Source organism: Rhinolophus sinicus, linkage group LG09, assembly GCF_036562045.2.
Source record: "Rhinolophus sinicus isolate RSC01 linkage group LG09, ASM3656204v1, whole genome shotgun sequence".
NCBI lineage: Eukaryota > Metazoa > Chordata > Mammalia > Chiroptera > Rhinolophidae > Rhinolophus > Rhinolophus sinicus.
This window is the reverse complement of record NC_133758.1, coordinates 206,164-233,079: the sequence shown is the minus strand read 5'-3', so window position 1 is coordinate 233,079 and position 26,916 is coordinate 206,164. Positions and strand designations below refer to the sequence as shown.

General features: G+C 52.0%; 1 protein-coding gene across 5 annotated transcripts; it reads right to left on the bottom strand.

Annotated features, from left to right (window-relative positions):
• Nucleotides 1-1,385: 1,385 nt before the first annotated feature.
• SLC66A2 (solute carrier family 66 member 2) lies at nt 1,386-26,916 on the bottom strand. 5 transcript variants are annotated; one of them, XM_019715795.2, is made up of 6 exons: nt 26,763-26,916; nt 25,964-26,307; nt 21,201-21,334; nt 17,398-17,448; nt 10,223-10,439; nt 1,386-2,842 (listed from the first exon to the last, which is right to left on the bottom strand). In XM_019715795.2, exons 2-6 carry the CDS (start codon nt 26,164-26,166, stop codon nt 2,635-2,637), a joined length of 813 nt encoding a protein of 270 aa, XP_019571354.1. In that variant the 5' UTR covers nt 26,167-26,307; nt 26,763-26,916; the 3' UTR covers nt 1,386-2,634. The 5 variants fall into 5 exon arrangements, with proteins under 5 accessions (XP_019571354.1, XP_074195894.1, XP_074195895.1 ...); XM_074339793.1 differs by lacking the exon at nt 26,763-26,916 and adding an exon at nt 26,406-26,754; XM_074339794.1 differs by lacking the exon at nt 26,763-26,916 and adding an exon at nt 26,524-26,754.

Here is a 26,916-nt window from a genome sequence, read left to right as displayed (position 1 = left end):
GGGGCCCAGCCCTGACCTCTGACCTCATTCCGTAACACTCTCTCTGGTCACCTCCTCACAGCTCTCCCCTGAAATGCCTCTGCCCATGGACCCTGCGGACTGCACCCTGCCTCCTGGTACACCCCGTGTCCTGGAGGAACCTTTCTGTCCCTCTCCAGGCCTGGAGGAGGTTCAGGGAGGGGATGGGGGCAGGGACCCTGGGCGTGCAGCTGCTAGAAGCCTGTCATCACAGAGTCCTGGGCCTTTTCTCCTCTGGAGATGGAGCATGGAGCTTTCCCAAGCATGCTGCTTTGCACTTTTTCATTGTAGAGCCGAGCCAGGACCCCTGGAACATTGCTGCCACAGACCCTGCAGGAAGAGGAGCCGCACCACCCGGAGACCCCACTGATGCCAGGCACCCACCCCATCGCCATCCAGCCCAGCTTTTAGCAGGGCCTGTCCTGGTGGGGGGGATGAGCCAGGAGGAAGGGGAGGCTGGGGCCGGGAGCCAGGATGGGGCTTCTGCAGACGTTTCATGCGGTGCCACCTCTCCTGTAAGGCTTTCTCTGTCAGGCAGCACCAGCATCCGCCCCAAAGCACAGGGGTCGGGGGTGCCAGGAAGGAGCTCCCTGTGACCACGAAGACAAGACATGCAGTGTGTGGGGCCCTCTACCTAGACAGTGTCTGTGCATGCACAGCTAGGCGTGTCCCTTCAGTCCCAAGTACCCCCAGCCTCGTTCTGACGCTGCTCCCCCCAGGGTGGGGCCAGGTACATACCCAGAGCTGGATCCCAGGGCGGCACCTGGTAGGATGTACACTGAGCTGCGCCCTGCAGGGGCCACCACAAGGCAGCCTGGGTTTCATTGTGTCCTCCTCACTCCCAGTGTATACAGGAACCCCTGGGCTCCACCTACTGAGTCTGTCAGTCAATGTCAAGCGAACAGGAGCTCTGGGAAGCAGGGGAACTGAAATAACTTGGTCTTACCAGCAACCAAGAAACGTACCAGGGCTCAAACGGAGCTGAGGGTCCACAAACCACTGGAAGGCAAAGCCTGTCTCCCACTGTCTGCTTTCTCCAAGGTGCTCACGTCAGCTCATCAGATGGGGAAACGGAGTGTCCACAGTGGACTCGGCACGTGGCCACCACCTACCACCCCCCTGTGAGCGCAGCCAGGCCTGCCCAGCCCCCTAGGCAGGCATCAGCCATGGCTCCTGCGGTCACTGTCCTCAGGGTTTGACTGTTCGGGGGAGACTGAGCTGCAGCCCAAGTCTCACAGGACAGGCCACATGTGCCCTGGGAGGGGACGTGTGTGGGCCCTTCCCTGGGGACCCCCAAGGTGAAATAACAGGGGACCGATGCTTCACTCTGTCCTGGTCCCACTTGGATTCCATTCACGAGGCCACACTGCATCCGCGAGCGGTTTATTGATTTAAAGTCACCATATTGGCAGAGCCTTGCGTGCTCCACACCTGGCACATTCGGTCACCACTGCCATCGGTGACATTTTAGTTTAAAGGCAATTACTGCTACAGACATCTGCCTTCATTTTTTAAAATAAATGTTTTAAAAGCATCTTTCAGGCCAAAGAACTAAGCAGGATCCTCACTGAAACATTCAGGAGTTTTTCAGGAAAACTCAGGAGGAGGAATTGGCTTCAAAAGCTTCTCACCGGCCATCGCAGGGACGCCCCACTGGCCACAAGGTCCTTCTCGAGCTCTGGCACTGAGAGCCACCCCTCCACCCAGCAGAAGGGAAAGCGATGCCTGTGGGAGCCACACGGAAACATCTGGAACGCCTGGCTTTTCAGGGCCTGGGAGCTGGCACAGGGCTGCTGGGCATGGTGGAGACACTCATGTAATACTGAAAGGGGGGACAAACGTGGGGTGCCTGGTGTCAGGCCAGAGGCCCCCACACAGCCAGGTGCAGCAGACATGGAGAGCGGTGCACAGGCAGGAGGACAGTGAGCACAGACCCCCTCACCAGGCCATGGCCCATCACCCTGGAAGTCACTTGAGGCCCGGGAGCTGTGGAGTGTGGGTTCGGGGCTGCGACAGGGAGGCCTGCCTCACCTGTCCCCATCCCGGAAGATGGACATCACGTCCATGTGCTGCAGGAGTGTGCGTTCCCAGAATGAGGGGAAACGCTGCACGTGCAGCCCTCCTGGGGGTGGCTGTGTGCGTCTGCTGGCCCAGCCCTGGGCCCTCGGCCGTCAGGGATCTCACGTGCACCCCCAACACCCGGCTGCCCCCTCTAGGACTCGTGGAAAAGTTCAGGCTCTGATTCAAACCCCCTGAGCTTACTCTGGCCAGTGCCCGCCTGACACGGACCGGGACTTGTGCCCTCACCCCCAGGGAGGAGGCCAATGTAGCTGCCAGGCCGAGGGCCAAGGCCCCGTCCTGAATCCTGGGGGGTGGCCGCGTGCAGGTGGCCCTGGAGAGGCCAGCTCCGGCCAGATGAACGAGGGCATTGGCCCTGTGTTGGTGCGTTGCCCTCTCATGAGGCTGGGCACACCCTGGACCCGGCCGTTCCGAATGCCCTTGCCGCTGAGACTGCAGGCCCTGCGTGCTGGGCTCAGGGTCACACACACTGGATCCTGGGGCTCCTAGTCACCCGTCTCGGGCCCACGGTCGCATGTCCTCATCTGCCGGGCTGCCTCACAGCGCCTTGGCACTGGTGGGGTGCACCGTGTGGGGGGCAGGCTTTGGGGGGTGGCGGGAGAACATGTAGGCTTGTGCCAGGATGGCCAGGTCCACCAGCACCTGCAGCAGGCCGCACACAGAGAACTGCAGGGGCGCGCCGTTCAGCAGGAAGTACGCTGTCTTGAAGGTATCGCCGCTTGTCCACATGAGCACCATCTTGATGCTGTGGAGACACAAGCCCAGGTCAGGGGCATGTCAGGGGCACGCCTGGGATCAGGGGGCACCCCTGGGATCAGGGACATGCCAGGAGTGAGGGGGCACGTCCAGGTCAGGGGTCAAACCCGGGGTCAGGGGTCACACCCAAGGTCAGGGACATGCCCACAATCAGGGGGCACACCCAGAGGTCAGGGGACACCCAGACCCCAGCCTGTCCCTCCTAACACCCCCTAGACCTACCTGCAGCGTCCTGTGCTGACACAGATGCCTCAGACCTTCCTCCAAGATACCTCCCCGCTGTCACCTCCCACTGCTTCCCAACCCCCACCTCCCAGGGGCCCTGCCCTGAGCTTTCTGTCACCTCCTCTCTTCTGTGCACAGAGCTCAGGCACAGAAGAAAGGAGTCGCCTCTCAGGCTGATCCCAGAATCATGGTGTCTGACACCCCAGGAACCAGCACAGCCCGCCCACCCTTCGTATCCACTGCTTCGTCCACACTGCAACCGGAGTGGAGTACATGGCACAACACCCAGTCCCCACTGCGAACTGTCACTACAGAACACACTCCCCCTTACCACCTAGACGCTCAGCCAAACCCGTTTTGCAATCGCAGGCACACTGGTCTCCACACTCACAGGAAGTAAATGGACTGCCCAGTTTTATTGGAGGTTCCTTCTGGAACCTTCCACACAAAGACGCATCTGCATTTATCTCTTCTTAGGTCTCCAGCTGATGTCTGACTCCTAAGTCCTTTCCCGAAGTTGGACTCACATATCCAGTCGCACACGTGCTGGCACTGGGGAGCCTGGGGGGATCAGACCCAGCCCCTGAGAGCCACCAGGGAGGTGGGTGGGAGAATAGCAGGAGCTGGGCTGTCAGCTCCCCTGAGAGCCACTGGCTGCCGTCCAGGTCAGTCATGCGCCAGGCGGCCACAGTGAGGAGGACAGCCAGGGGCTGTAAAGGGGACATGTTGTGACCTGAGCCAGATCTGACAGGTGTGGCTCCGGGCCTGGTTTGCTTGACTAGAACTGAGGGCTCCCGTGTGAAAGGCAGCCCCCCCACCCCATACCCTCATGTATGCATGCGTCAGGAATGGCCACATGTGCAGAGAGCTGCCAGGACCCAACCCCATCCCAAAACAAGAGATGGCCTGCGTGGCACCCCTTTCATGGAGGAGGAAACTGAGGCACAGAAAGGTGAAGGGACTCACCCAAGGGTACATAGCTGGTGCTTCTCGGGGGAGGAAGGGATGGGGTGGGACGGCTGGAGCTGGAACTGGGTCCCAGGACCACCTGTTGCCTGTCCTGGCGCTGCCTGCCTGGTGCCTGCCTGGTCAGTGTCCCCCGGGGCCCTGAACGCACAGGTGCGCACTTCACTCTGGCAAGTGCAGATGTGAGGTCATTGCCGGAGCTGGGCTCTGCCTGACACACAGGAACATTTTTAGCTGCTCAGACATTTCACCTGGCCTTGGCCCTCAGTCATCTATTGCATGGGGACAGGAATCTGAGAGCCTGGCTGGGGCCCCACGACCAGACGCCTGTGTGAAGGATCGGGCGGGGGGCAGGGGCAGAGCAAGTCAGATATTACTGCAGTTCTTCCCGCCCGGGCCCTGAGGCTCTGCTCATCAGAGGGAATGCCCTGGTACGTTGGGCAGGGACACCCCAGACACATGACAACTACCTTGTTGGCACCCTCTGGTCCCCGCAAGACTGCGCGGTGCCCTGCTGATGTCTGCCAGACTCCAGGTACTCACTCCACACGTCTCCTGGGACTTTAAACAAGATATGAATTCCCATTCTTCCTTGACATGGGCTGTTATGTAACCCTCAACCTCAACAGTGATGCGAACGAACAAGTGGGCACCTCAGAGGTTCTGCTATGGCTGCTCAACATGCCAGGGACGTGCTAATGGACACTTAGTTTGAAACTGGGCCACTGCAAGGGGCTGGGCCTGGCCCTGTCTTCGTGGCGGGAGTCCCACCAGAGGAAGCCCCGTCCTCAAGTGAGGAAATTCAACCAGCACAGGGCCCGACAGTATAGACAGCCCACCCCCGGAGCACAGAGAACTCTGCAGATGGGGCTAGTTTGGGTGGGAGGGTAGATTGTCACCTCCCAGGCCCCAGGCTGCGTTTTCCCAGCTCAGGCTGGTGGCCTGGGAGTTGGACACCCTTTTCTAGGTCCCCAACTCCAGCTGCCACCTCCTGCACCTGGCCTTCCCCCCTAACCCCCATTAAAATCCCAGCTCCCATGACCTCATTCTTGGCTCCAGCATTTTGCCTCCCAACTGCGCTGCCAGATCACTATTCCTAAAATACCTCTTGCCTCATCCGTGGCCTGTCCGGCAGCCTAGAAAGCCCCTCCCAGACCAGAGCCCGGGAGCCGAGAGCCAGATGCCTGTGCCTATCCCAACATCCCGCAGGAGGCTCCCACACGTCGACCCCTGCAGGCTGCCAACGCACCCGTCACTCCCGCCTCACAGCCTGCCAAGACCTTGCCGTGCTTCCCACCCACCCAAAGTTCCCCATAATTCAAAATCCACACATCCCAAACGAGTATGTCTTTGTGACCCTGGGTTAGACATTGGGTTCTTGAGTATGACACCAAAAGCACAGGCAATTTAAAAAGGACGCATGGGACTCCATCAAAATTAAAACCTTTTGTGCTGCAAAGGAAAACATCAAGACAGGGCAAAGACAACCCTCAGAAGGGGAGAAAAGATTTGCAAATCCCATATGTGAAAAGGTTCTAGTCTCCAAAGTAGCTAAAGAACTCTACAACTCAATAAAAAGACAAACAACCAAATTTTAAAATGGGCAAAGGATCTGAACAGACCATTCTCCAAAGAGGTACAGATGTCCCACAATGACATGAAAAGATGCTCAGCACCATTAGTCACCAGGGAAACGCGAATGAAAACGCAAAACCACAGCGAGGCCCCACTTCACATGCACTAGGACGGCTGGAACGGTAAGCAGTGTTGGTGACAATGTGGGGAGATTAGAACCCCATACACAGCTGGTGGGGACGTAAGATGGTGCAGCCACAGGGACAGCAGTCTGGCGGTGCCTCAAATGATTACACATCGAGGGACAATGTGAACCAGCAGTTCCTTTCCAAGAGAAAGGAAAACACACGTCCACACAGAAACTTGCACACGAATGTTCACAGCAGTGCTGTTCACAATCGCTAAAAGTGGAAACAACTGGGGGCGGCTGGATGGCTCAGTTGATTAGAGTGCAAGCTCTTAACACCAAGGCTGCTGGTTCGATTCCCACATGGGCCAGTAAACTGCGCCCTCTGCAACTAGATTAAAAACAAAGACTTGGAGCTGAGCTGCACCCACCCACAACTAGATTGAAAAAAACAACAACTTGACATCCTGGAAAAACACACTGTTCCCCAGTATTCCCCAATAATTAAAAAAAAAAAGTGTAAACAACTGAAATGTCCGTCACTGAAGAAGGGATACTCAAAACGTCCTGTACCGTATGACGGGACATTATTCAGCCTTCGAAAGGAAGGGGGCATGGAGACATTGTGTATGGATGGAATTATGCTGGAAACAGGCACAAAAGCCCACGGACTGTGTGATTCCATTTATATGAAGTGTCTGGAACAGACACACCCAGAGAGACAGAAAGCAGGTCAGTGGTAGGCTGGGGCCAAGGGCAAATGGGGCGTGACTGCCAATGGCACAAGATTTCTCTGTGGGGTGATGATGTGTCCTCAAACTAGAGTCATGACAGTAGCACAGCTCTGAACGTGCACTTTACTTGGGTGATTGAATGATGAGTTACATCTCAATGAAGATATTTTAAAGAGTTCCAGGGCTTTTGTTGAACCCTAATTATGCCAGCCCTCCTCTTTACTGAGCCGCTGACTGGACGGTGTATGCGCACGTGTGTGTTCGCGTATACACACATGCACATAACCACACACGTCGTGTAGAACATCCTCTACTCCCACAATTACCTGGCCTGTTAGGGGTCGAGGAGGCAGAGAGAAAAGCACCTGGGGGCTGCCAAGTGAGGCAGACGTTACCTCGGGGACACGCTGCCCACATCCCAAGGAGCCATCACTCCAAGCTGCTGCTCTAGAGTTCAAGTGCAAGGCCAGAGTGGGAGCAGGTGAGGTGGTTCCCGGGTGTGGCCGCCAGGCACGAACACTGAGTGTCCGGCTGGGACTAGGAATGCTGGCATGGGCAGCCCGGAACTGCTGCCCCAGAGAGGTGGGTTCAAATTCTGCCCAGCACAGCCACAGTGGGTGGCCTGCGCCTCCTGTCCCCCGCCACACGATGGCTGTGACACGTGCCACACACACATTCACACACAGACACACAGCAGCCTCCCTCCCGCTCATTACCTCCTCACGTGCCACAAGATCACAACCAGGGCCTGTAGTGGGCGTCCGCTGACGCCGTCCTCTGGAGCATCGGCAGTGACATTGTCCTGCATTCCTGGTGCCTCTCTGTCCCCTCCCCACGCTGGTTTCCACCTGGTGGGCCTTCTCTGACCTGTCCCACCCACCAGGCTCTCCCAGTTAGGTGCCAGGGCACAGTCTTCAGGTGCACGAAACATGGGGGGAGGGCACACAGCCATCCCACAGAATCTGCCTGCATCAAGTTGGTAGAGCGACTTCAAAAGCGCCATTGCTTTTTATTACTGGTTCAGAAGCAACGAATACTTAATATGTTATATATTAAAAGGAAATCATTCAAAATATCTCTTACAGTTGCTTCAAGGCAGTAAAAGCGTGTGTGTGTGAATACGTGTGCACATGACTGCACACGCGCATGCACATGTCCAATGAGTGTGAGTATATGTACACAAGTGGGTGTGTGCACGAGCGGGCATGTGTGTATGTGGGTGTGTGCACGAGTGTGCGTGTGTGTGTATGTGCTCATGTCCTTTAACACGTTCTGCAAGGAGGATAGTGAAGCGAGTGTACTTAGGGAAGAATCCACGAGTCCCTTCCCATTCACACCCCCTAGTGGTCTTCTGTCTGAAATGGACTTGAGGCCGAGTGTCCCAAACCAGATCCAAGGAGGCATTTACATCTCCCATGGCTCCAGTCACTGGTACTAGTTGGTCCGCAAAAAAAGAGAGAAAAACTTCATGCTGTCATTTTTCAGGCTTCTGTTCCTTTCCATAAGTGCTTGTGCATGTGTGCACACATCTTCAACACACAATTCTGAACAGGAGATTATTTACCAGGAAGCATACACACTCCCTCAAACTCACTCTTCAACCTGCACAGAGACTCAGCTTCTCACTTTTAAGGTCATAGAGTTAGATTGACTGACCTCAGATTGCCACGCTATTCTGGGAGCTGTGATAGAAAAACTAAGCAAGAAAGCCTCAATACAGAAACTCAACAACATCATAAGCACAAAGAATCTAATAGAGGACATTCTACTCAACAATAGCAGAATACATATACTTTATAAGTACCCATGGAACACATACCAAGACAGACCATGTTCTGAGCCATAAGACAAATTCCAACAAGCTTAAAAGAATTGCAATCATACAGAGTGAGTAGTCTAAACATAATGGAATCAAATTAGAAATAAATAATGGAAAGAAAAAATATCTCTAAACACAATTATACATCACACTTTTAAATAATCTGTAGGTCAAAGGGGAAGTCTTAAAGGAAATACACATGCATAGTTATGAATGAAAATGAAAATGAAATGACAAATTTGTGAGACACAGCTAAAGCAGTACTAAGAGGGTATAGCACTAAATGCTTACATTAGAAAAAAGAAAGTCACACTAATCATCTAAATTAAGATAAGAACAAATATCAATGAAATTTAAGACAGAAAAATCAACAAAACAAAGCTGATTCTCTGAAAAGATTAATAAATTGACGAACTTCTAGAAGAGAGAATATATAAATTACCAGTAATGGAACAGGAGATATCACTCCCGACCCCGCAAATATCAAAAAACAAGAAAGGAATAGTATGAAAACTCTACACACTTAAATTTGACAACATAGATTAAATGTACCAGTTCCTCAAAAAGCCCATTCTACCACAGCTCACCCAATATGAAAGAGATCATTTGAATAACCCTTGAACTAGTAAGGAAATTGAATCCATAATTTAAACACTCCCAAAAAAGAAATATCCAGTTTCAAATAGTTTCATCACAGAATTCTAGTAAATGCTTAAAAAGAGTTAACATCAGTTCTGCACATTCTTTTCCAGAAAACAGAAGACTTGTCAATTCATTTTATGCATCTAGTGTTACCTTAATACCAAAGCCAAAGAACTACAAAAAAGGAAAAACTACAGACCAATATCCCTCATAAATACAGACACAAAAATCCTTAAAATATTAGCAAGTAGAATTCAACTATTTGTTTATATTTGTTTATACACATCTACATGCACACATACACACACCATGACCAAGTGAGCTCTATTCCAGGGAAGCAAGGCTGCTGCAACACTTGAAAATCATCAATATAATTATCACTGGCTAAAGAACAAAAATCATATGATCATGTCAGTCAACGCAGGAAAACCATCTGACAAAATCCAACACTCCTTTAATATAAAAAGTTTCAGAAAAACAGGAATAGAGAACTTTCTACACTTAATATTACGCCTAGTAATGAAACACTGGATGTGCTCTCCTCACGATCAGGAACAAGCAACCAGTCCACTATCACTGCTCTTACTCAATAGTGCTGGAGAGCCTTTAGTGCAATAAGGCAAGAAAAAGAAATTAAAGGCCTACAGATCAGAAAGGAAGATATAAAACTGTCCCTATTTACACATGATTATTAACATAGAAAATCCAGGATCTACAAGAAAATGAAAACTAATGTGTTCAGTCAGGTGACTAGATACAAGATAAACATACAAATTAACTGTATTTCTGTATACCGGCAGTGAACATGGAAAATGAAATTAAAAACGCAATACCAATTACAATCACTCAGAAGCAAATGAAATACTTTGATATAAATTTAATAAAACATGATGTACTGGATGTGTATCCTGACAGCCCAACTCACAACACCCCCGGGACCAGGCTGCCTCTGCACACCTCTGTACTCGGCACAGCCTGCTGGGCTCCCGTCCCTGCTCCCACACTCAGCACTTCCCTCCCACTCCGAGGCTCAGGCTCCCAGACCCTGCAACCCAACACATTATCTGCTTCATGAGGGGTCTCAGTATCTGCTCACACTGACGATGCTCACACATCGGGAGGTCCAAGGCCCAGGGTGGTCAAACCTGACCTGCTCTGGAACTGGCAGTTTTACAAATATAACTGAAAATAGAGCAGCCAGATTTGTACAATGGTTTTTACCCAACATGTGGGGGGCACACTAGTGCCAATAGGCATGGCAGGAGTGACACACGCTCCTACCTCATGCCCTCCGTGGACTGGTGGCGGTGGTTACGGTACAGCTGCGGCACTCCCAGCATGGCTTCAGTCAGCACAGCCAGGAAGCCCAGGGTCTCCACAAACAGGACCGAGTCGATGGACAGGTATGTGACGTAGCCTGCTACACCCGTGAAGGCCAGGACACACTGCACATAGTCCGCAAAGCTGCTCCAGTGCCAGAAGTGGTGAGGGTCGAAGTCTAGGGCAAGAGGGAAAGAGAGACATGAACTCCATGTGCATGTCAAGGTCAGCATGAGGAGAGGGATGTGAACTGAGTGAAGAGGTCAAGGTCAGTGTGAAGAGAGATGTGTGAACTGGGTGAGGAGGTCAAGGTCAGCATGAGGAGAGGGATGTGAATTGGTTAAGGGAGGTCAAGATCAGTGTGAAGAGAGAGACATGAACTGAGTGAACAGGTCAAGGTCAGTGTGAGGAGAGGAGTGTAAGCTGTGGGGCTCCAACTGACATCAACTAAGGCACTTGTGAGGGCACCTTGATACAAATATTAACTCAACATAAATGATGCTAAACCCTTCAATCATCCTAAACCAGGACTGATAATTAGCATAGTGCAAGGTCACACCAGAACCTCTGGAATCTCTTTCCTGGGTCAGAACACCCATTCTTCCCCTCCACAACTTTAGACTGTTAATAATGTGTCTCCATTTCTTTAGATGCAAAAGAGGAATAATGTTACTAATAATGATTTAGTGGTTAAATTAGTGAATCTTATGAATCTTATAAAGTGTCCCACCCATGATAAGGGCCCCGTAAAAGTATATAATTACTATCACTACACTCTTAGTTGACAGAATATTATCATTTGTCCATAGATGTGTCCTGCAGAAACCAAAATCAGAAGCACTCACAAAAATCAGCAAACTACAGGAAGTTCACAGGCTTTGGCAGATGGACATGGCCAGTCCTGGGGACAGAGGCAGCTTCGGGAAAGGTCAGGAAAATGGAGGGGTGTGACACACTTGACCCTGACCCAGCACTTAGATTGACAGGCTCTGGAGCCAGGTACCCCGTCAGGAAAAAGGCCCAGCAAGGGTTCCAGGTGTGGGCGAGGATATGAGGTGTCAGCATTGGCCATCCCGGGAGCTGGGAAGTGCCGTAGGGGGAGGGGAGGTGTCCAAGCTGCACAAATACACCCTGTCCTCCCAGCCCTCCAGATCTAGGCCCCCCAGCAGCTCCACTCCCTTACCCCATGTGAGAATACTGCCAGCTTCTGAGCTAGAAAGGGAGAGTACGGGTGGGGACTGGATAAGGGGGTACACGTCTGCAGGTCTGAGGCCACACCAGAGTGGGTGTCACCTCTCACAGCATGGCAGGGTGTGAGCCACTTGTGCTTCGTGAAGAAGCCCCAGCTGCAGATGGGGGCATCCTGAGTGTGCTGGGGGAACCGGGGACACAGAATTGGGGGCAAAACCAGAGGGGTTCCAGACAGAGGTCACAGGAGGCGGCGTTGAGAGGAAGAATCTGACCTGGCTGAGGTCCCTGCTCTGTGTTTGCGGAGAGAATGTGGTCTGAGCTGAGGAACGCGGGCCAGGACAGGGTGCACATGGACAGGAGAACTGAAGAAGCAGGGGAAGGTCCGGGGACGTAGGAAACTGGGTCTGACGTCCATCTGTTGGAAGCCTTTCTATTTTAGGTTCTCAAGGAGCAAGTCAAGTGGCAAATGACTAACAAAAATCCTTATTAAAAAGTTGTTGTGTGGGTGGTGAACACACAATGGGATTTATAGATGATGTAATGCAGAACTGTACACCTGGAATCTATGTAATTTTACTAACAATTGTCACCCCAATAAATTGGGAAAAAAATGTTACTGTGAAAAGACTGAAATTGGGGCTGGCCCGGTGGCACAGGCAGTTAGAGCTCCATGCTCCTAACTCCGAAGGCTGCCAGTTCGATTCCCACATGGGCCAGTGGGCTCTCAACCACAAGGTTGCCAGTTCAATTCCTCGAGTCCCACAAGGGATGGTGGGCTCTGCCCCCTGCAACTAAGATTGAACACGGCACCTTGAGCTGAGCTGCCATTGAGCTCCCGAATGGCTCAGTTGGTTGGAGCGCGTCCTCTCAACCACAATGTTGCCGGTTCGACCCCTGCAAGGGATGGTGGGCTGTGCCCCCTGCAACTAGCAACGGGAGCTGGAGCTGAGCTGCGCCCTCCACAACTAAGACTGAAAGGACAACAACTTGACTTGGAAAAAAGTCCTGGCAGTACACACTGTTCCCCTAAAGTCCTGTTCCCCTTCCCCAATAAAAAAATCTTAAAAAAAAAAAAAAAAAGAAGACTGAGGTTGGACTCTTATATGACCATATGCACAACTTAACGTAGATCAAAGACCTAAATGGAAGAGATTATAAAACTCTTAGAAAAACAAAATACAGGGAGAGCTTCACACGTTGGATTTACCACTGGTTTCTTAGATATGACACCAAAAGCAGGCAACAAAAGAAAAAAAATAGGTAAATTGGACTTCATCAATATTTTGAACTTCTTTATTTCTAGGGTGCTCTTTGACATGGGTGTTGGCAGTGATTTTTTTGGATTTGACACCAAAAGCAAAGGCACCAAAAGCAAAAATAAACAAGTAGGACAACATCAAACTGAAAAGCTTCTACACAGCAAAAGAAAACAATCAGCAAAACGAAAGGCAACCTACAGAGTGGGAGAAGATACTTGCAAACTATCTCATAGGAGCTAATATCCAAAATATACATGGAACTCATACAACTCAATAGCAAGAAAACAATCTGATTTAAAAACGGGCCAAGGATTTAAATAGAGCTTTTTTTGAAGAGGACATACAATGGCCAACAGGTGCATAAAAAAACACTCAACCTCACTGATCATGAGGAAAATGCAAATCCAAACCACAATGAGATGTCACCTCACACCTCTTAGAATGACCATCATCACGAGACAAGAGATAAATGTTGGTGAGGATGCAGAGAAATTAGAACCTCGTGCACTGTTGGTGGGATTGCAAATTGGTGCAGCCACTGGGGAAAACAGTGTGGAGTTTCCTCAAAAAATTAAAAATAGAACTTCCTTACAATTCCACTTCTGGGTATACGCCCCAAAGAGGTGAAAGCAGAGTGTCAAACAGACTTTGCACGCCTGTGTTCATAGCTGGACTGTGAAGGCACCCCCTGCTTACAGCCCTGCCCACACCTCTGCTCTCTGAGGGGCACACAGGCCCCGGGCAGGCAGTGATGTGGCTTCACAGACGCTGGGAGGGCACTGGTGCTGCGTGGTGCGTGGCCCAACTCTGCCGCTGCCACCACGGGGTGGGGGTGGGGCCAGCACAGCAACTGGATGTTAATGCTGGTCAACCAAGGACCCATGTCTCAGCTCAGTGTCACCCCAGGCAGAAAAGAGTGACAGAGCATGGCCACCCCTGGGCAGGGACAGAGGAAACCACGTCCAGCCGCACCAGGTCCTGGCCTGGCAGGTAGTTTCCAGCCATGCATCCTTATTGAGCTCCAAGCCAGACCCTACTGCCTCCTGCAGTGTAAAGTCAGCTCTCTGGCCAGCAGTCTTGCAGCACTTGCGTGTGGTGGTCCCCATAGGTTCAAATGTGTCCTGCTCCCAAAGCAGCGAGAGAATCCCCACCCCCACCCCCAACCGCAGCCCCCACAACCCCCCACCCGGCCCAGGCAGCACTGGTGGAGGACAGCTGGCTCCCCCCAGTGGCAACTCGCAGTGGCCATGGCAGCGACCAAAAACCACTGGGGATAGTGGTGTGGTGTGGACCCCAAGCGACCACACGAACAGCCATGGGGCCTCCACGTGCTCCACTTTCAGGAGCGAGACCACCCTCGGGATGGCCCCGTCCTCAGAAGGCCAGGAGACACCGAGTGCGGAGGGCTCAGACCATCTGGACGTTCTGGTCTCACAGAAGCTGCCTGCGGACCCCGAGCTCCTGTCCCCTCCCAGGGGGCAGCTGAAAATGCCCAGGGGATTCCTGAAAAGACCACCACCCAGGGAACGGAGGGGCTTGCCCACCAGGGTCCATGGCAAGCACGGTGCCAAGTAACTTGGGCCCAGCGAGGAGCCAGGGGCCAACAAGGGGGACGGGGGGGAGGGGGCATGGCCGCCCCGTTGGGGTCCCAAGGGAGTGTGGAGGGGGTGCAGCTGGCAGAGTAGCGGGCGGAGTTGACATCCAGGCACAGTAGGGGACACCCCTGTGCTACGGTGGCGCCTGGTGTTAACAAAGCTTCTGGGCTCCTCCCTGCTGCTCACTGCTGCATGGCCATCTGCCTAGTGACCCAACCTCTCTGTGCCTGTTTCCTCATCTGTAAAGCAGGGGAAATCACAGTCCTCTCCACAAAGTTGACGTGAGAATTAAATAAGCAATTTCACATGAAACACAACAGAGCCTGACACATGCTGAGTGCTCAACATCAGCTGGGGCAACGCCGGTCTGTCCCCCACCCCGTGGCTGAGCTCCCCTGGCCGCAGCTACACGGGTGACGGTTACATTTCTCTGGGATGAAAGCTCACCAACTCTCAGTCCCACCGAGCCCAGCAGGGTACCCTCCTCGTCCCATTTACAGAGAACCAAACCCAGTGAGGCCCGGGGACCCCGGCGCTGGCCCCTCCCTCCACACCGCCTCAGTCGTGCGGGTCACCCTCCCACGCAGCACAATGGCCCCCAGGCTCTGCCCTGGTCACCATCCTCCCTCACAATCTGCAGTCACACCTCCTCCCATGGCTGGCAGCGGCTACATCAGGAGCCTGGACCATCTGTGGGGGCAGGACGCAAGGAGCCACCTGAGGACGAACCAGACTCAGGGGCAGAACAAACAGGTTTATTCACTAAATGAAGCGGGAAGCCCTGTGTCCTTGCTGCTGACATTAAACACAGGAACACAGTGAAAATCTGAGGAGGACAGCGCTGTATATACTTTCAAAGTGCCACCTAGAACTGGATTAATCCCAGGGGGAGGCGGGAGCTCGAGGCCGGAGGCCGCGACGGAAAGCAGCCCAGGGACCCCAGGACGCGGGTGGACTTGACCCTTGGAAGCATGGGTCAGAGAACTGCTCCCGCAGAAAGGAAACGCAAGGCGATTCTGACCAGATCCTCGCCCACATTAGGAGAAACTGGTGACATGAGCTGGAGTCACGCCAGGAAGTGTCCGCCTCTCTGGCCAAGATGTCGCGTGAGCTCACAGGGTGCACGGCCCTGCTTTCAGGAAGTAGAGACGAGCATGTTTGGGAATCATCACGCATGGAGTCAGAGAGAAAAACAGTGGAGAAAAGTCAACACCAAAAGTTGGTTCTTTGAAAGAAAATCAATAAAATTGGCAAGCCTTTAGCTAGAACAGGGGTGTCCAAACTGCGGCCCACGGGCCAACTGCGGTCCGCAATCCATTGTTAATTGGCCCGCAGCAAATTCCCAAAATATATTTAGTTTACTTAAATAAACCAGGGAGGCAATACGTACTTCACCTCGAGTGAGTGGCCCGGCTGTTTGTGTATTTTACCGCATATGGCCCTTGGTAAAAAAACGTTGAAAAAAGTTTGGACACCCCTGAGCTAGAATGACCAAAAGAAAAAGGAGAGCAAGGAGACTCAAATTACTAAAGTCAGCAATGAAGAAGGACCATCACTACCAACCTTACGGGAATAAAAAGGATTATAAGGGAATGCTAAAAACAGCTATAATTCAACAAATGAGGTAACTTAGATTAAATGGACGGATTCTAAGAAACTATGAATACTAACTCAGGAAGAAATTGAAAATCTGGGTAGACTTATAACAATAAAGAGATTGAATTAGTAATTTAAAAACTTCCCACCAAACATTTAAAGAACTGATAAGCTCCATGGGTAATAAAGGAGCCCTAAAGCCGCACTGCACTGGACAGTGACCAGAGCCAACAGTTCTGTAATACAATCATCAAACTAAGAGACTAAAATCAATTACTATTCCAAACACAAAAGAGAAATAATTATGTAACGAGAGGTGCTAATTATTACTACAATGGCAATCATATTACAACATATAACTGTATCAAATTAACATGAAAACCTTAAATTTACACAATGTTGTATATCCCATACATCTCAATTTAATTTTAATTTATAGTTGATACCAACCCTTCAAAAAGTCTTCAAAACATACAGCAAGGAAGGAACATTTCCCGTTCCCAACTTGTTTTATAAAGAAGGCCCATGCTAGCTAGCCGGGTACTAAAAGTCATCACAAGAAGAAAAAAGATCAGTATGTCATGTACTTGGGCACAAACACTGACACATAACACCTGCACATGGAATCTAGCAATTTCTGAAAAGGATAATACCTCCTGATTCAAGGGGATTTTTCCCAAGAATGCCAGCGTGGCACAACATACACAAATCAATCAATGGGATACAGTATAGTAATAGAATAAAGTACCAAAACCACATGGTCATCTCAACAGACACAGAAAAGCATCTGACAAACGTCACCATCCTTCCATGAAGGAAACACCCAACAAGCCCAGGGTGGCGGGTGGTGCGTAACCTCACCCAGGGCGTCTACGTAGAATCTACTCCTTCAGCAGCAAAAGACTAAGTACCTTGTTCCTAAGACCAGGTGATACAAGCATGTCCACTTCCGGAGAAGGGGAATTAGGCAAGAAAAAGAAAAGGCATCCAGATTGAAAAGGAAGAAGTAAACTCTGTTTGCAGATTACAAAATCTCGTACACAGAAAATCCTCAAGTATCCACTGAACAGCCATTAGAACTAATAAATGAGTTCATCAGAGTTGCAGGACACAAGATCAATCTGTGAAAACCAATTTGATTTCTACAAAGTAGCAATGAACAATCCAAAATTAAATTAAGAAAACAGTTCCATTTACCATAGCATCAAAAAGAACACTTCAGAGTAAGTTTAACAAGAGAATTCCAAAGCTTGTATGTACTCTGATCATTCCTTTCATCCTTCCTTCGCTCCCTCCCTCTCAGACACAGGAGCTCCTCCGCGCTTGACAACAGCTATGGTTGGTTAGTTTGCTGGAGTCGTGGCCACACTCAGTGAAATGAGTCACGTGCATGTCAAGATGCCAGCACAGGTGAAAGTGATGACAGAGAGGAACAAAGCTGCAATGAAATGAAACAAACATCTCAGGGGATGGCCGCATGCAGTGTGGTACATACCCAGATATGACCGCCTGGGGGCGACTTTGATTTCTTCTTCCTTATCTGCAGCTACATTTAAAAAGAGACAGAAACAGAATGGAAGAAAAGACAAAACAGATGGGTTTTAACACTGATAAGCAGCGGGGTCTCCCAGTCCTTTTTGCATTTCTTTTTTTAAAAAAAACTGGAACAGAAAGACCATAAGATTTTGGTTTCTGTGCATTAGGAAGTCTACTTTTGAACTATTTTTCACCAAACCTACCCCCTTCCAAAATAAGTGTTTAGAGGAGGGGGAGGAAATTTGGGGCCAAAAGTGAAGTCACCACATTTTCGTTTAACTTCTCAGGTCAGAGGTGGCATCAAGCCCACCGCATGTCCACTGAGCTGACGGAAAGAGATCCAGTGGACTCTGCTTCCACTTTACCCCAGAAACACATCTGTGTGCAAACTTGGGCTGCTGTCCAGACCCAGGGTCAAAGCCTGCAGACAGCTGCTGAGGAGGCTGCGAAATGCATGGTGAGAGGAGAGCTGGGATGACACAGCACATGAGAGGCACGGAGACGACGCTACAAACACAGAGGTGACTCAGCCCAGGAGCCCTGACATCAGGGCAATGATTCAATTCTCAGGCACCTGCTCTCCCCAGCCCACCCCCAGCTGAGACCTCCTACTGTGCGCTGTCCCCAACAGCAGCCCAAGTCCCCAAGACACAGCCAGAGCGCCCGCGGGGGGGTCTCTGACGGCAGGTGGTGACCAGAAGAGTGAGACTCAATGAGTCACTGTGATCAGACAGCGGAAGGGGGAGGATCAAAGGTTGTGTCCTGCCCCAGGCAATGTGGACTCTATCTGAAAATGGAAATTTGCAAGTGGACAGCTAACAGTAAACACCAGACAGTGGCCAGGACAGGACGGCAGTGCAAGGTTTCAGGGCAATGTCCCCTCACCCGCCTCTCTCCCCAGCACCACCCCTGGTCTTCAGGGGTCTGCCTCCCTGGATTTCTCAGCGTTCTGCTTCTATTTCTCTGACTGAGACCAATTTCACCATTCATTGGCACCTCCTCTAAAGAACAAGGTCCCAAAAGGGGGAGGAAAGGGGCAGGGTGGGGGAGGGGGTGCAGGAGAGAGCTCAGCTCAGGTGCTTGCAGCTCAGATGCGAACAGACCGAGTCCCTCCTCTGAGTGGCCAGATCGTGCCACTCAGTGTGATGAATGTCAGTGTTGGCAGCACTGGACAGAGTGGGGGGCGCAGGACACGGCCAGCGGCCAGCAGGGCTGGGTGAACGGACGGGCTGGGCCCCGGCTTCCTAGCTGGAAAGCAACCTGATCAGACCTGTGTGGTAGAAAAGCATGTCTGTGGGCCAGCCTAGAGGAGAGACGTCAGGAATGTCCTCAGCAGCGCCGGTGTTCCGCAGGTCTGCGCTGAACACTCTGCAGGCCAGGCCCACACTTCCCTCAGGACCTCATTGTGCCCCACCAGGAGGCGGCGTCCTTGTCCCCCGATTGTGGGTGGGCCTGTGGCCACTGCTGTCTGCAGAAGTGAAGCTGTATGATTCCCAAGATTAGATCTTTAAAAAGACGCAGCGTCCACCCAGTTCTCTCTGACGCACCCTTGAAGCTTGGGCCGCAGGCCACAAGAGGAGACCACATGTGGACATCCCAGCAGAGGCCCACTAAGGTGCCCACTGACAGCCGGCACCAACCCAGATAGGTGAGCAAGGAGTGAGTGACTGAGAGACAGGGGAGAGAGAGGGCGGGAGGAACCCGCGAACAGCCAACTGACAGGGCTTCCCTGCCAAGCTCTGCCCAAACTGCAGGCTCCTTCTCATTCAACTTGTTGGCAGAATGGTTCCTTGTGGCTGGAGGACTGAGGTTCCGCGCTCTTGCTGGCTGTAAGCTGATGACCATCCAGGGTCAGAAGCAGGCCCCACCCACCTTCAAAGCCAGCAACAGGTGGAGACCTCCGTGTCTCTGATCAGCTCTTCTCTTTTCCTCTTCCTGTAAGGGTCCTATGAGGACATCAGGCCACCCCTTGAGGCCCCAACCTTAACATCACAGGTCCCCAGGCGCGGACATGGGGGGCATTTTTGTGCTCACCACATAGACGGTCACTTGCTAAACTTCAGACTCCAAACCTATTACTGGAGATTTACTGTTTTAACTCAAGTGAACGTAACAGAACAGAAATATGCCTTTTGGAAGAATTCACACAGAGCACAGCAAGTCAACAGAAACTGATCAGACGTCCACCATCCCAGGTAGTTTATCCAGAACCCTCCTGAGAGAGGCTGCCGAGGAGGCTCAATGTCCTGCTCACAGTCCCCACTGACGTCACCCCCACCTGCACCCCCCTGAAGACATGCCGGGAAAACCCGAGTGAGGGGAGACACGCCTGCATTTCAGCGAGGTCACAGAAATGTTAAACTGTCACATGCTGCACGCCTGGCAACACGTGCTGTGTCAGGCAACCAACATCATCAGAGCCCACGCCCCACCGCAAACAAGGTCACAAAACCTGGTCTCCTGTTTCAGAGCTGTGGCCCAAGTGTCTCTCCCCGCCAAGGATGAATGCCCTTCTGCAGTTGGCCAGGAGCACCTGTGCCAAAGTAAAGGCAAGGTTCAAAGGGGCACAGGACACAGAGACGGGCAGCAGCCCGAGCAGAAAGCCCTCACCCCAGGAAAACTGAAGGGCCCGGCAGGCACCTCCTTTCAGTAAGGGCCCGGCTTTCTAGGCAAGACCAGCACCATCTCCCCTGTGGTGTCCCCAATCAGAACAGGGGGACAGAATAGATCTGTGGATGAGAGATGGCCTCAACAGGAACAAAGACCAAAACTCCAGGAGCAGCGTAGTCACTTCACAGTTTAAGTGACACTGATTGATCCAGGCTCCGCATCAGAGCTCAAAGCTGACCTACTTTCTCCAAAGACTGAAATTAGCATACATTCCTCTCATTCAAAAAACAGAAGCTACACTGAGGGAAGGAGATAACCAAGAGAACCGTCAGGAATGAAAACGCAGGACAGGGCAAGACCTCCAGGCCACCAGAGTCCCAGAGCTGAGCACACTGTGCAGAAAATGCTCTCTCAGCAACACCTGAGACTGAACACACACATAACTACAGACAAAATCCAAGTGAGAGCTGCCATGGATTTAGTCATTAGAAGAACACCAGGAGTAAGGCACCAGCCCTCCTTTGTGCTAGAAGCCCATCAGCTGAGTGCTCAAACCCAGAGCCTCGACTAGGAAGGAGCTTTCCAAAAGAGAGGACAAAACCAGCAAGAAGCATTTTCTATTTCACGAGTCACCAAAAGTCAAGGCACGCATAGGCGGAGCGTGTGGCCCGTCCTGCCCACTCCAGGCGGGCGGGCACTCAGCTGGGGGCACACAAGCATGGCTTCAGGAGTATTTTTAACCAGGCATGTGACAAAAGTACAGTTAACTGGGCCACTGGGCAACGGGTTTCTGTAACCCGCATACAGTCAGATCCAGCTGCCCCCTCAGGCAATGTCTTTCTCAGACCAGATCAAGCAGGACAGGGGACCAGAGCAACAGGCCTCCTGTTCCGATGCAGAACCCGTGTGTAGTGAGATCAGGTGAAGAACCCTATGCTGAGATCAGTCAATAACTGGCCCAAATTCCAGATGCAAATTTGCCTCGGTTGTACCGCGTTCACAGTCGGCTGTCCGGCTGTCACAGACAGCTGTCCTCCGGGAGTTGAGCTGCTCAGACTAGACGGACTGGAGTGGCTCTCGCTTCACCCACAAACACGAGGCGCACAGTGCTGGCAGATTTAGTGGCCTCACCCCCACGTTGCTGTCACCAACCTGCAAAGAGACGACGCTTGACGTTCAGCTCGTTGGCCACGCGGACTTCGGTGCAGAGCTGCAGCATCGCCAACATGGCGAGGATCATGACGATGCTCTGCCAGAGGAGTGGGGACTCGAAATGCCGCCCAAACCTGCGGAGACACCACACGTCACAAGGCGCCCCACGCCAGTGCCCCGCCAGCCAACCCAGAGCAGCCCGGGGCCTCTCACAGCCATGGTGGCCCATGACTGCCACGGTGGGACAGAGCTAGGAACAGAGGGGTCCTTGGAACAGAGGGGTCCTTGGAATCACGTGCATGGCTCCCCAGGGACCACTGATAGGTAGGAGAAGCCAGGGTTGATGAGCCAGGCCTGGGTGAGTGGGAAGCTGCTGCCAGAAGAGGTATGGTGCCCAGGCTTTCTCCACGGAGCCCAGATGGTGGGGGGGGGGGGGTTGTGTGCTCTGCCACACACGGGCTTCCACTCACCACACAGCCCCAGGCCTGCTGGCCCCTGACCCATTGCCTCCCCTTATCTCTTCTCTAAAGTGCAGACACTACCCCTAAGACCATCGGGGGACATTCCTAGTCATTTCTAAGAACTGGTCCCCACTGGCTACCTAAGCGATCCCGGAGGTTGACTCAAGCATGGGTAGAGGTAATACAAGGGGACAGTGAAGGTTCTGTCAGGCTGAGGAGGCTGGAGACACTTCCTGAGCAGCGGGCATCACAACAAACTCAGTCACACTGGGCCCTGCCCACCAAGCTCATTCCCAGGCTGAACATGTGCAATTTGGGCCATTATTTGAAAAACACAGTTTGTTTTTCAAATGTTCAACAGAAACAAGTGACTAGAAAAACTGGAGGAAAAACTATCAAGGTTTGCAGCTTCTCCTTGTACCACACCAAAAATCAAATCTAGATGAACTCAATATTTAAGTAAAAATGAGACCATTAAAGTGAAGTGAGGGGCGGCTGGATGGCTCAGTTGGTTATAGTGCACTGCTCTTAACAACAAGGTGGCAGGTTCAATCCCCACATGGGCCACGTGAGCTGTGCTCTCCACATCTAGATTGAAACAACTACTTGACTTGGAACTGATGGGTCCTGGAAAAAAACACTTAAATAAATAAAAGTTAAAAAAAAAAAAAGTGAAGTGAGAGGGAGCAGAGGTGAATATTTAACTGATTTCAAGGTGAAGGCCGGCTAAGCAAGACACAAAATTTCAAAAAGTACAACTTTCCACAAACAATATACAGGGACAAAATAAATATGAAACAAAGTTCAATATCATTAGTAATTCTTAAAAGCTAATTAAAATGGAAAGATACCATTTCTTACTTATCAAACTGGAAGTGTTTTCTGTCTTAAATGCTAACAGTCTGTGTTGGCGGGATGTCATGAGAGCGTCTCCTCCTCCTCCCCTGCCCGAGAATGGGGGTTGGCACAGCCTCTTCTACTACAAACGACTGGGACAGCCCACCTGACAGGTGTGGGGCCTGCTGCCCAGAGAAGCCAGTCAAAGCAGGTTCCCTCTTGGATGCAGTGTGTATGTGTCTCGTCTCCAAGGAGACACACATTGCAGAGAATGTGCAATGTTTCACCAAGTCCACCAAGCAAAGGTCTCTACAAGGACCATCTTCTCTACTTCTTCAAAGTAACAGAAAACAGCTCAAGTGGCAAAGAAGGTGTGCATCTACTTCTCTGTGCCACCGACAACTACGGTCCTTAGTAGCAGAATGTTACCACATCTCTGATAGTGTCACTACATCTCTGATACAGTGTTACCACATCTCAGATACAGTGTCACCACATCTCTGATACAGTATCACTACATCTGATACAATGTTACTGCATTTGATACAGTGTCACTACATCTCTGATAGTGTATCTCTGATACAATGTTACATCTCAGATACAGTGTCATTACATCTCTAATACAATGTTACTGAATCTTCAATGCAGTGTCACTATTTCTCTTATAGTGTCACTACATCTGATATGTTACTACATCTTCACTACAGTGTTACCAGACCTCCAACACAGTGTTGCTGTATCTTTGATACAATGCTACCATATCTCTGATACAGTGTTTTCATCCAATAGGGATGGGCCTTGGGAACTAACTCCATGAATGCATGAAGGTCTGGGTCAGAAGGTCCTGCAACACCATCCACGCACCCTGGCCCCTGCCCTCCCCTTCATCTCTACAAAATCAGAAGCCTATAAATAAATATTAGCTACAAGGCCTCACATAGCCCTTCTCCTGGCTTCTAACACCACAAGGGCCAAATCCCGTACATCAGCATTTTATGTACTAAGATCTGCTGACAGCTAGTTTTGCAAGAGGATGGTAAGGATTATAAACAACAGGAGTTCCCAGTTTCAGAACCCTGGCTTTGTACAGTGCGGTTGGCCTTCCTGCAGACTGCTGAGCAACTCACACGCCTCGCACTGCAAATCTCTGAGTGGCCTCCCAGGTGGACTGGAGCTCTGAGGCCACGGGTCCCAAACAACTCAGGACGTGCACTCTCCAGCACTTCCTAAGACCACCACTGTTCTCCTGTAGAGCCAGTTCCTGTCTCACCTGGAGGGAGCTACCCACAACTACCCACACTCACCTGCACTACCCACAACTCGTATGGTACATTCATGCCATGCTCCCACTACAGTGGAAACCCGGCAGCTGCTGACCCAGTGTCTGGCACATTCCAAACCTCAAAAGCCCATTAAATCAAATGGAGCTTGGAGGGGGACCCAGGAGTGAGAGAGGAATAAAGGGAGCATCTGCCTCACCCTCAGAGCAGTGGGGTCTTGGGACCAGGAGGGCAAAGGTGCACACCTGCACAAGTTATAAATGGAGGCCTGCCTTTCTGCTGGCATGAAATGCAGGGATACTGTGCCCCCACGCCAGAGACCCTCGAGGGGAACCATGCCCTCTGCCAGCCCTCCCTTCATCCCACACATCCAGTCTTCTGGAATGCTGGCTGAAGGCAGCCCTGTGTGTTCCCACGGTAACCACAGAACCCCTGAAGTGACCCGGGGCAGCTCAGGAAGCTGAATGTATGGGGAAGGACCAACCAGATGTGCAGAAACAGACTTGCCAGTGGACAAAGGTTAGAATCCACAAAAGGCAGCCCTCTGAGAGCTCAGGACTCTTTCTCAAAGGCTCAGACCCCACAGTGAAGAGAGAACACCCGGCCCAACCTCCTCAGATGCCAATTAAATCCAGGGGCATGGACAAGATGGCATTCAAGAAACTGGTCTGACTCCTCCAAACAAGATACTCAGATGTAGGTTAGATATTCTATTTTCTTTTTGCAGTTTTGAATGATAAGCATATTGGGGGGAAAGACCTCAAAATGGAACTATTTTCCCATAAGGTAATCCAACCCCAGGCCGTTCCCTCCACTGTGGGAGAAGACTTACTCCATAACTAAAGGGCACGCGGTCCGCACCTGACACAGTGGGCCTGGGTGGCCAGCACCCCCTCCAGTGTGCTCAGAGTGAACAACAGTATTTCAACCTGCATCTGTTCAATCTCAGACTTAAGGCTGTTTCAGAAAAGGGAAGCAACGAGTCATGTCTCACAGGTTGATCTCTGCCCTCAGCCACAGGGAAAAGAGGAATCTTCAAAATGCAGTTTTTCAACTTGTGCCAAACAAAAATAAGCTCCTGCCTACCCTTCCTTGAGAAGTTGGCTGGCCCAGAGACAAAACTCGTGATGTGAAAGATTCACCGACTCACCTTTTAAAAACCCCCGACAGGGGCAAAATTAATACACAGTGAAAGTGAGGGAGGGAGGGCTGGGGCTGGGGCTGGACGACGCAAAAGAGCAGACAGAACTTCTGGACTCCAGAAATTTGCATCATGATTGTGATGGTGATGACGGTGGGGGGAGGGGAATGTACCTCCAAACTCATCAAACTGTCCACTTAGAATGGGTGATTTTAGTTAATGAAACTCATATCCCAATAAGGTTGACTAAAAATCAATGAGCAAGAAAGCACAATTACTCAGACGGGGCCCAAAAGGAGCCAGAAGCCCTAGCCCCCTGCTTCCCGAGAAACCTTCCTGATTATCTGCTGACAAGGGGGGGGGGTTTCCAGGAAGGGAAGTTCCAGACTTTGGGGGTCTTAGCATGAGGCTATGAGAGCTCTCCCCATTTCCTCTGAAAAGTCACTTCCCAATTATGTCTGGCTTCCGCAACTATTAAAATTAACGTCAAGTTCCTCACCAGAATGCAAACGATAAGAGGAAGTTGGGCTGGGAGGAGCAAGAAAAAATAGTCTCTTAAGTGTTATCCAGAAAGCTGACTTCCTATTTAAACATAAAACGCACACACACAACGGAGAAGGCTGAAGGCAGTGCCCCTCCCGGTGGAGGCCTGGGAGCGGCTTCCTGACAGGCTCCAATGTCCCCTCCTGAGCGGCTCCACTGGACACTGGAAAGCCGTTCCTACTGCTCATGGCTTTTTGTTACTCACATTCATTTCTTCAGTTCGTTTTCTCCCCCCTGTCTCACCTCTCTTTCCTCCCCCTAGTCCCCCATCATGCAAATACCCTGAGGGAGCCAGGCCGAGGACAAAGGCCTGGGGTAGGATGTGACTGACATCCTGTGTGAGATTCTCCAATCCTGTTTTCCCTGGGAAATAATCTCATCCATTTTACCAGCTCCTTCTTAAGAAGTACAGACACTTCCACCTCCTGGCTTCACTCAGAAACCCCAAGAGCAAGCCATCTCTCTGGGAGCACCCCCACAGTAAGAGAGCCCCCTACTTACCAAAAGAGTATCCGTAAAATATTGGCCACCAGGAGTACCAGACACACGTAAGTAGAGAAGCCCTCGGCATTCTGAGTCCTCCGGATGTCCCGGTACTGCGGGATATATGGCACCACGCCTCCGAAGACCATGGCCCCAGCTGCCCCCCAGGAAACCAGCTGGTGCAGCGGCACCAAAAGCCAGTCCAAGCCTTGTGCGTCCATTGCGAACACCTGTGCCGCCCTGCTGGCGTGCTGACGTGCACCAGGCCAAGTCCCCTTCGCTCCCACGGGCTCCTGGAACGCGCGTTGACTGTCACCCCCACATGGCCGCCACTACCCTGTGCGATCCTCCGCCACCGGAGCCTGGCAAGAGAGGAGAAGAGATAAAGAACTGGGGACAGGGCCCTCGAGCAGAGGGAGCGCCGCGCTCCGCAGGGACACACGTGAAGCCGAGGCCGCACCCTGGGCACACGTTGGGGCTCACGGCTGGGGCGCGACCCCTTTCTCGGACACGGGCGGCTCAGGGAACCCTCGGCGCGCGCACCGGCCTCCGATGGGGGACAGAGGCGCGGGACGCACCGCCCGGGAGGTGGGGGAGACTCGGTCCTCGGGTTGTGCTCGGTCCGGGAGGGCTGGGTCCTGGGAGGCTCGGTCCTGGAGATGGACGCTCAGTCGGAGGGGGTTCCTGGCGGAGCTCGGACCTGGGTGGACTGGGTCCGGAGGCTCAGTCCTAGGGAGCTTGGTCCTGGGGTCCCGTCCAGTGGCCCCCCCCTGCACCCCGCGCCCACGCGCAACGCGGATCCCGCCCTGGCACTCACCCGCCGCGCCGGCTCGCGGATACGCGGGGCGTCCGTTTGTCTGTCTGACCAAGCCCGGAGCCCCGCCTCGACGTGACGTCACAATGCCCGGGGCCCCGCCCACGCCGGGCGGGACGCGCGCCGCCGGGTCCTAGAGAGCACAGTCAGGCCGGGA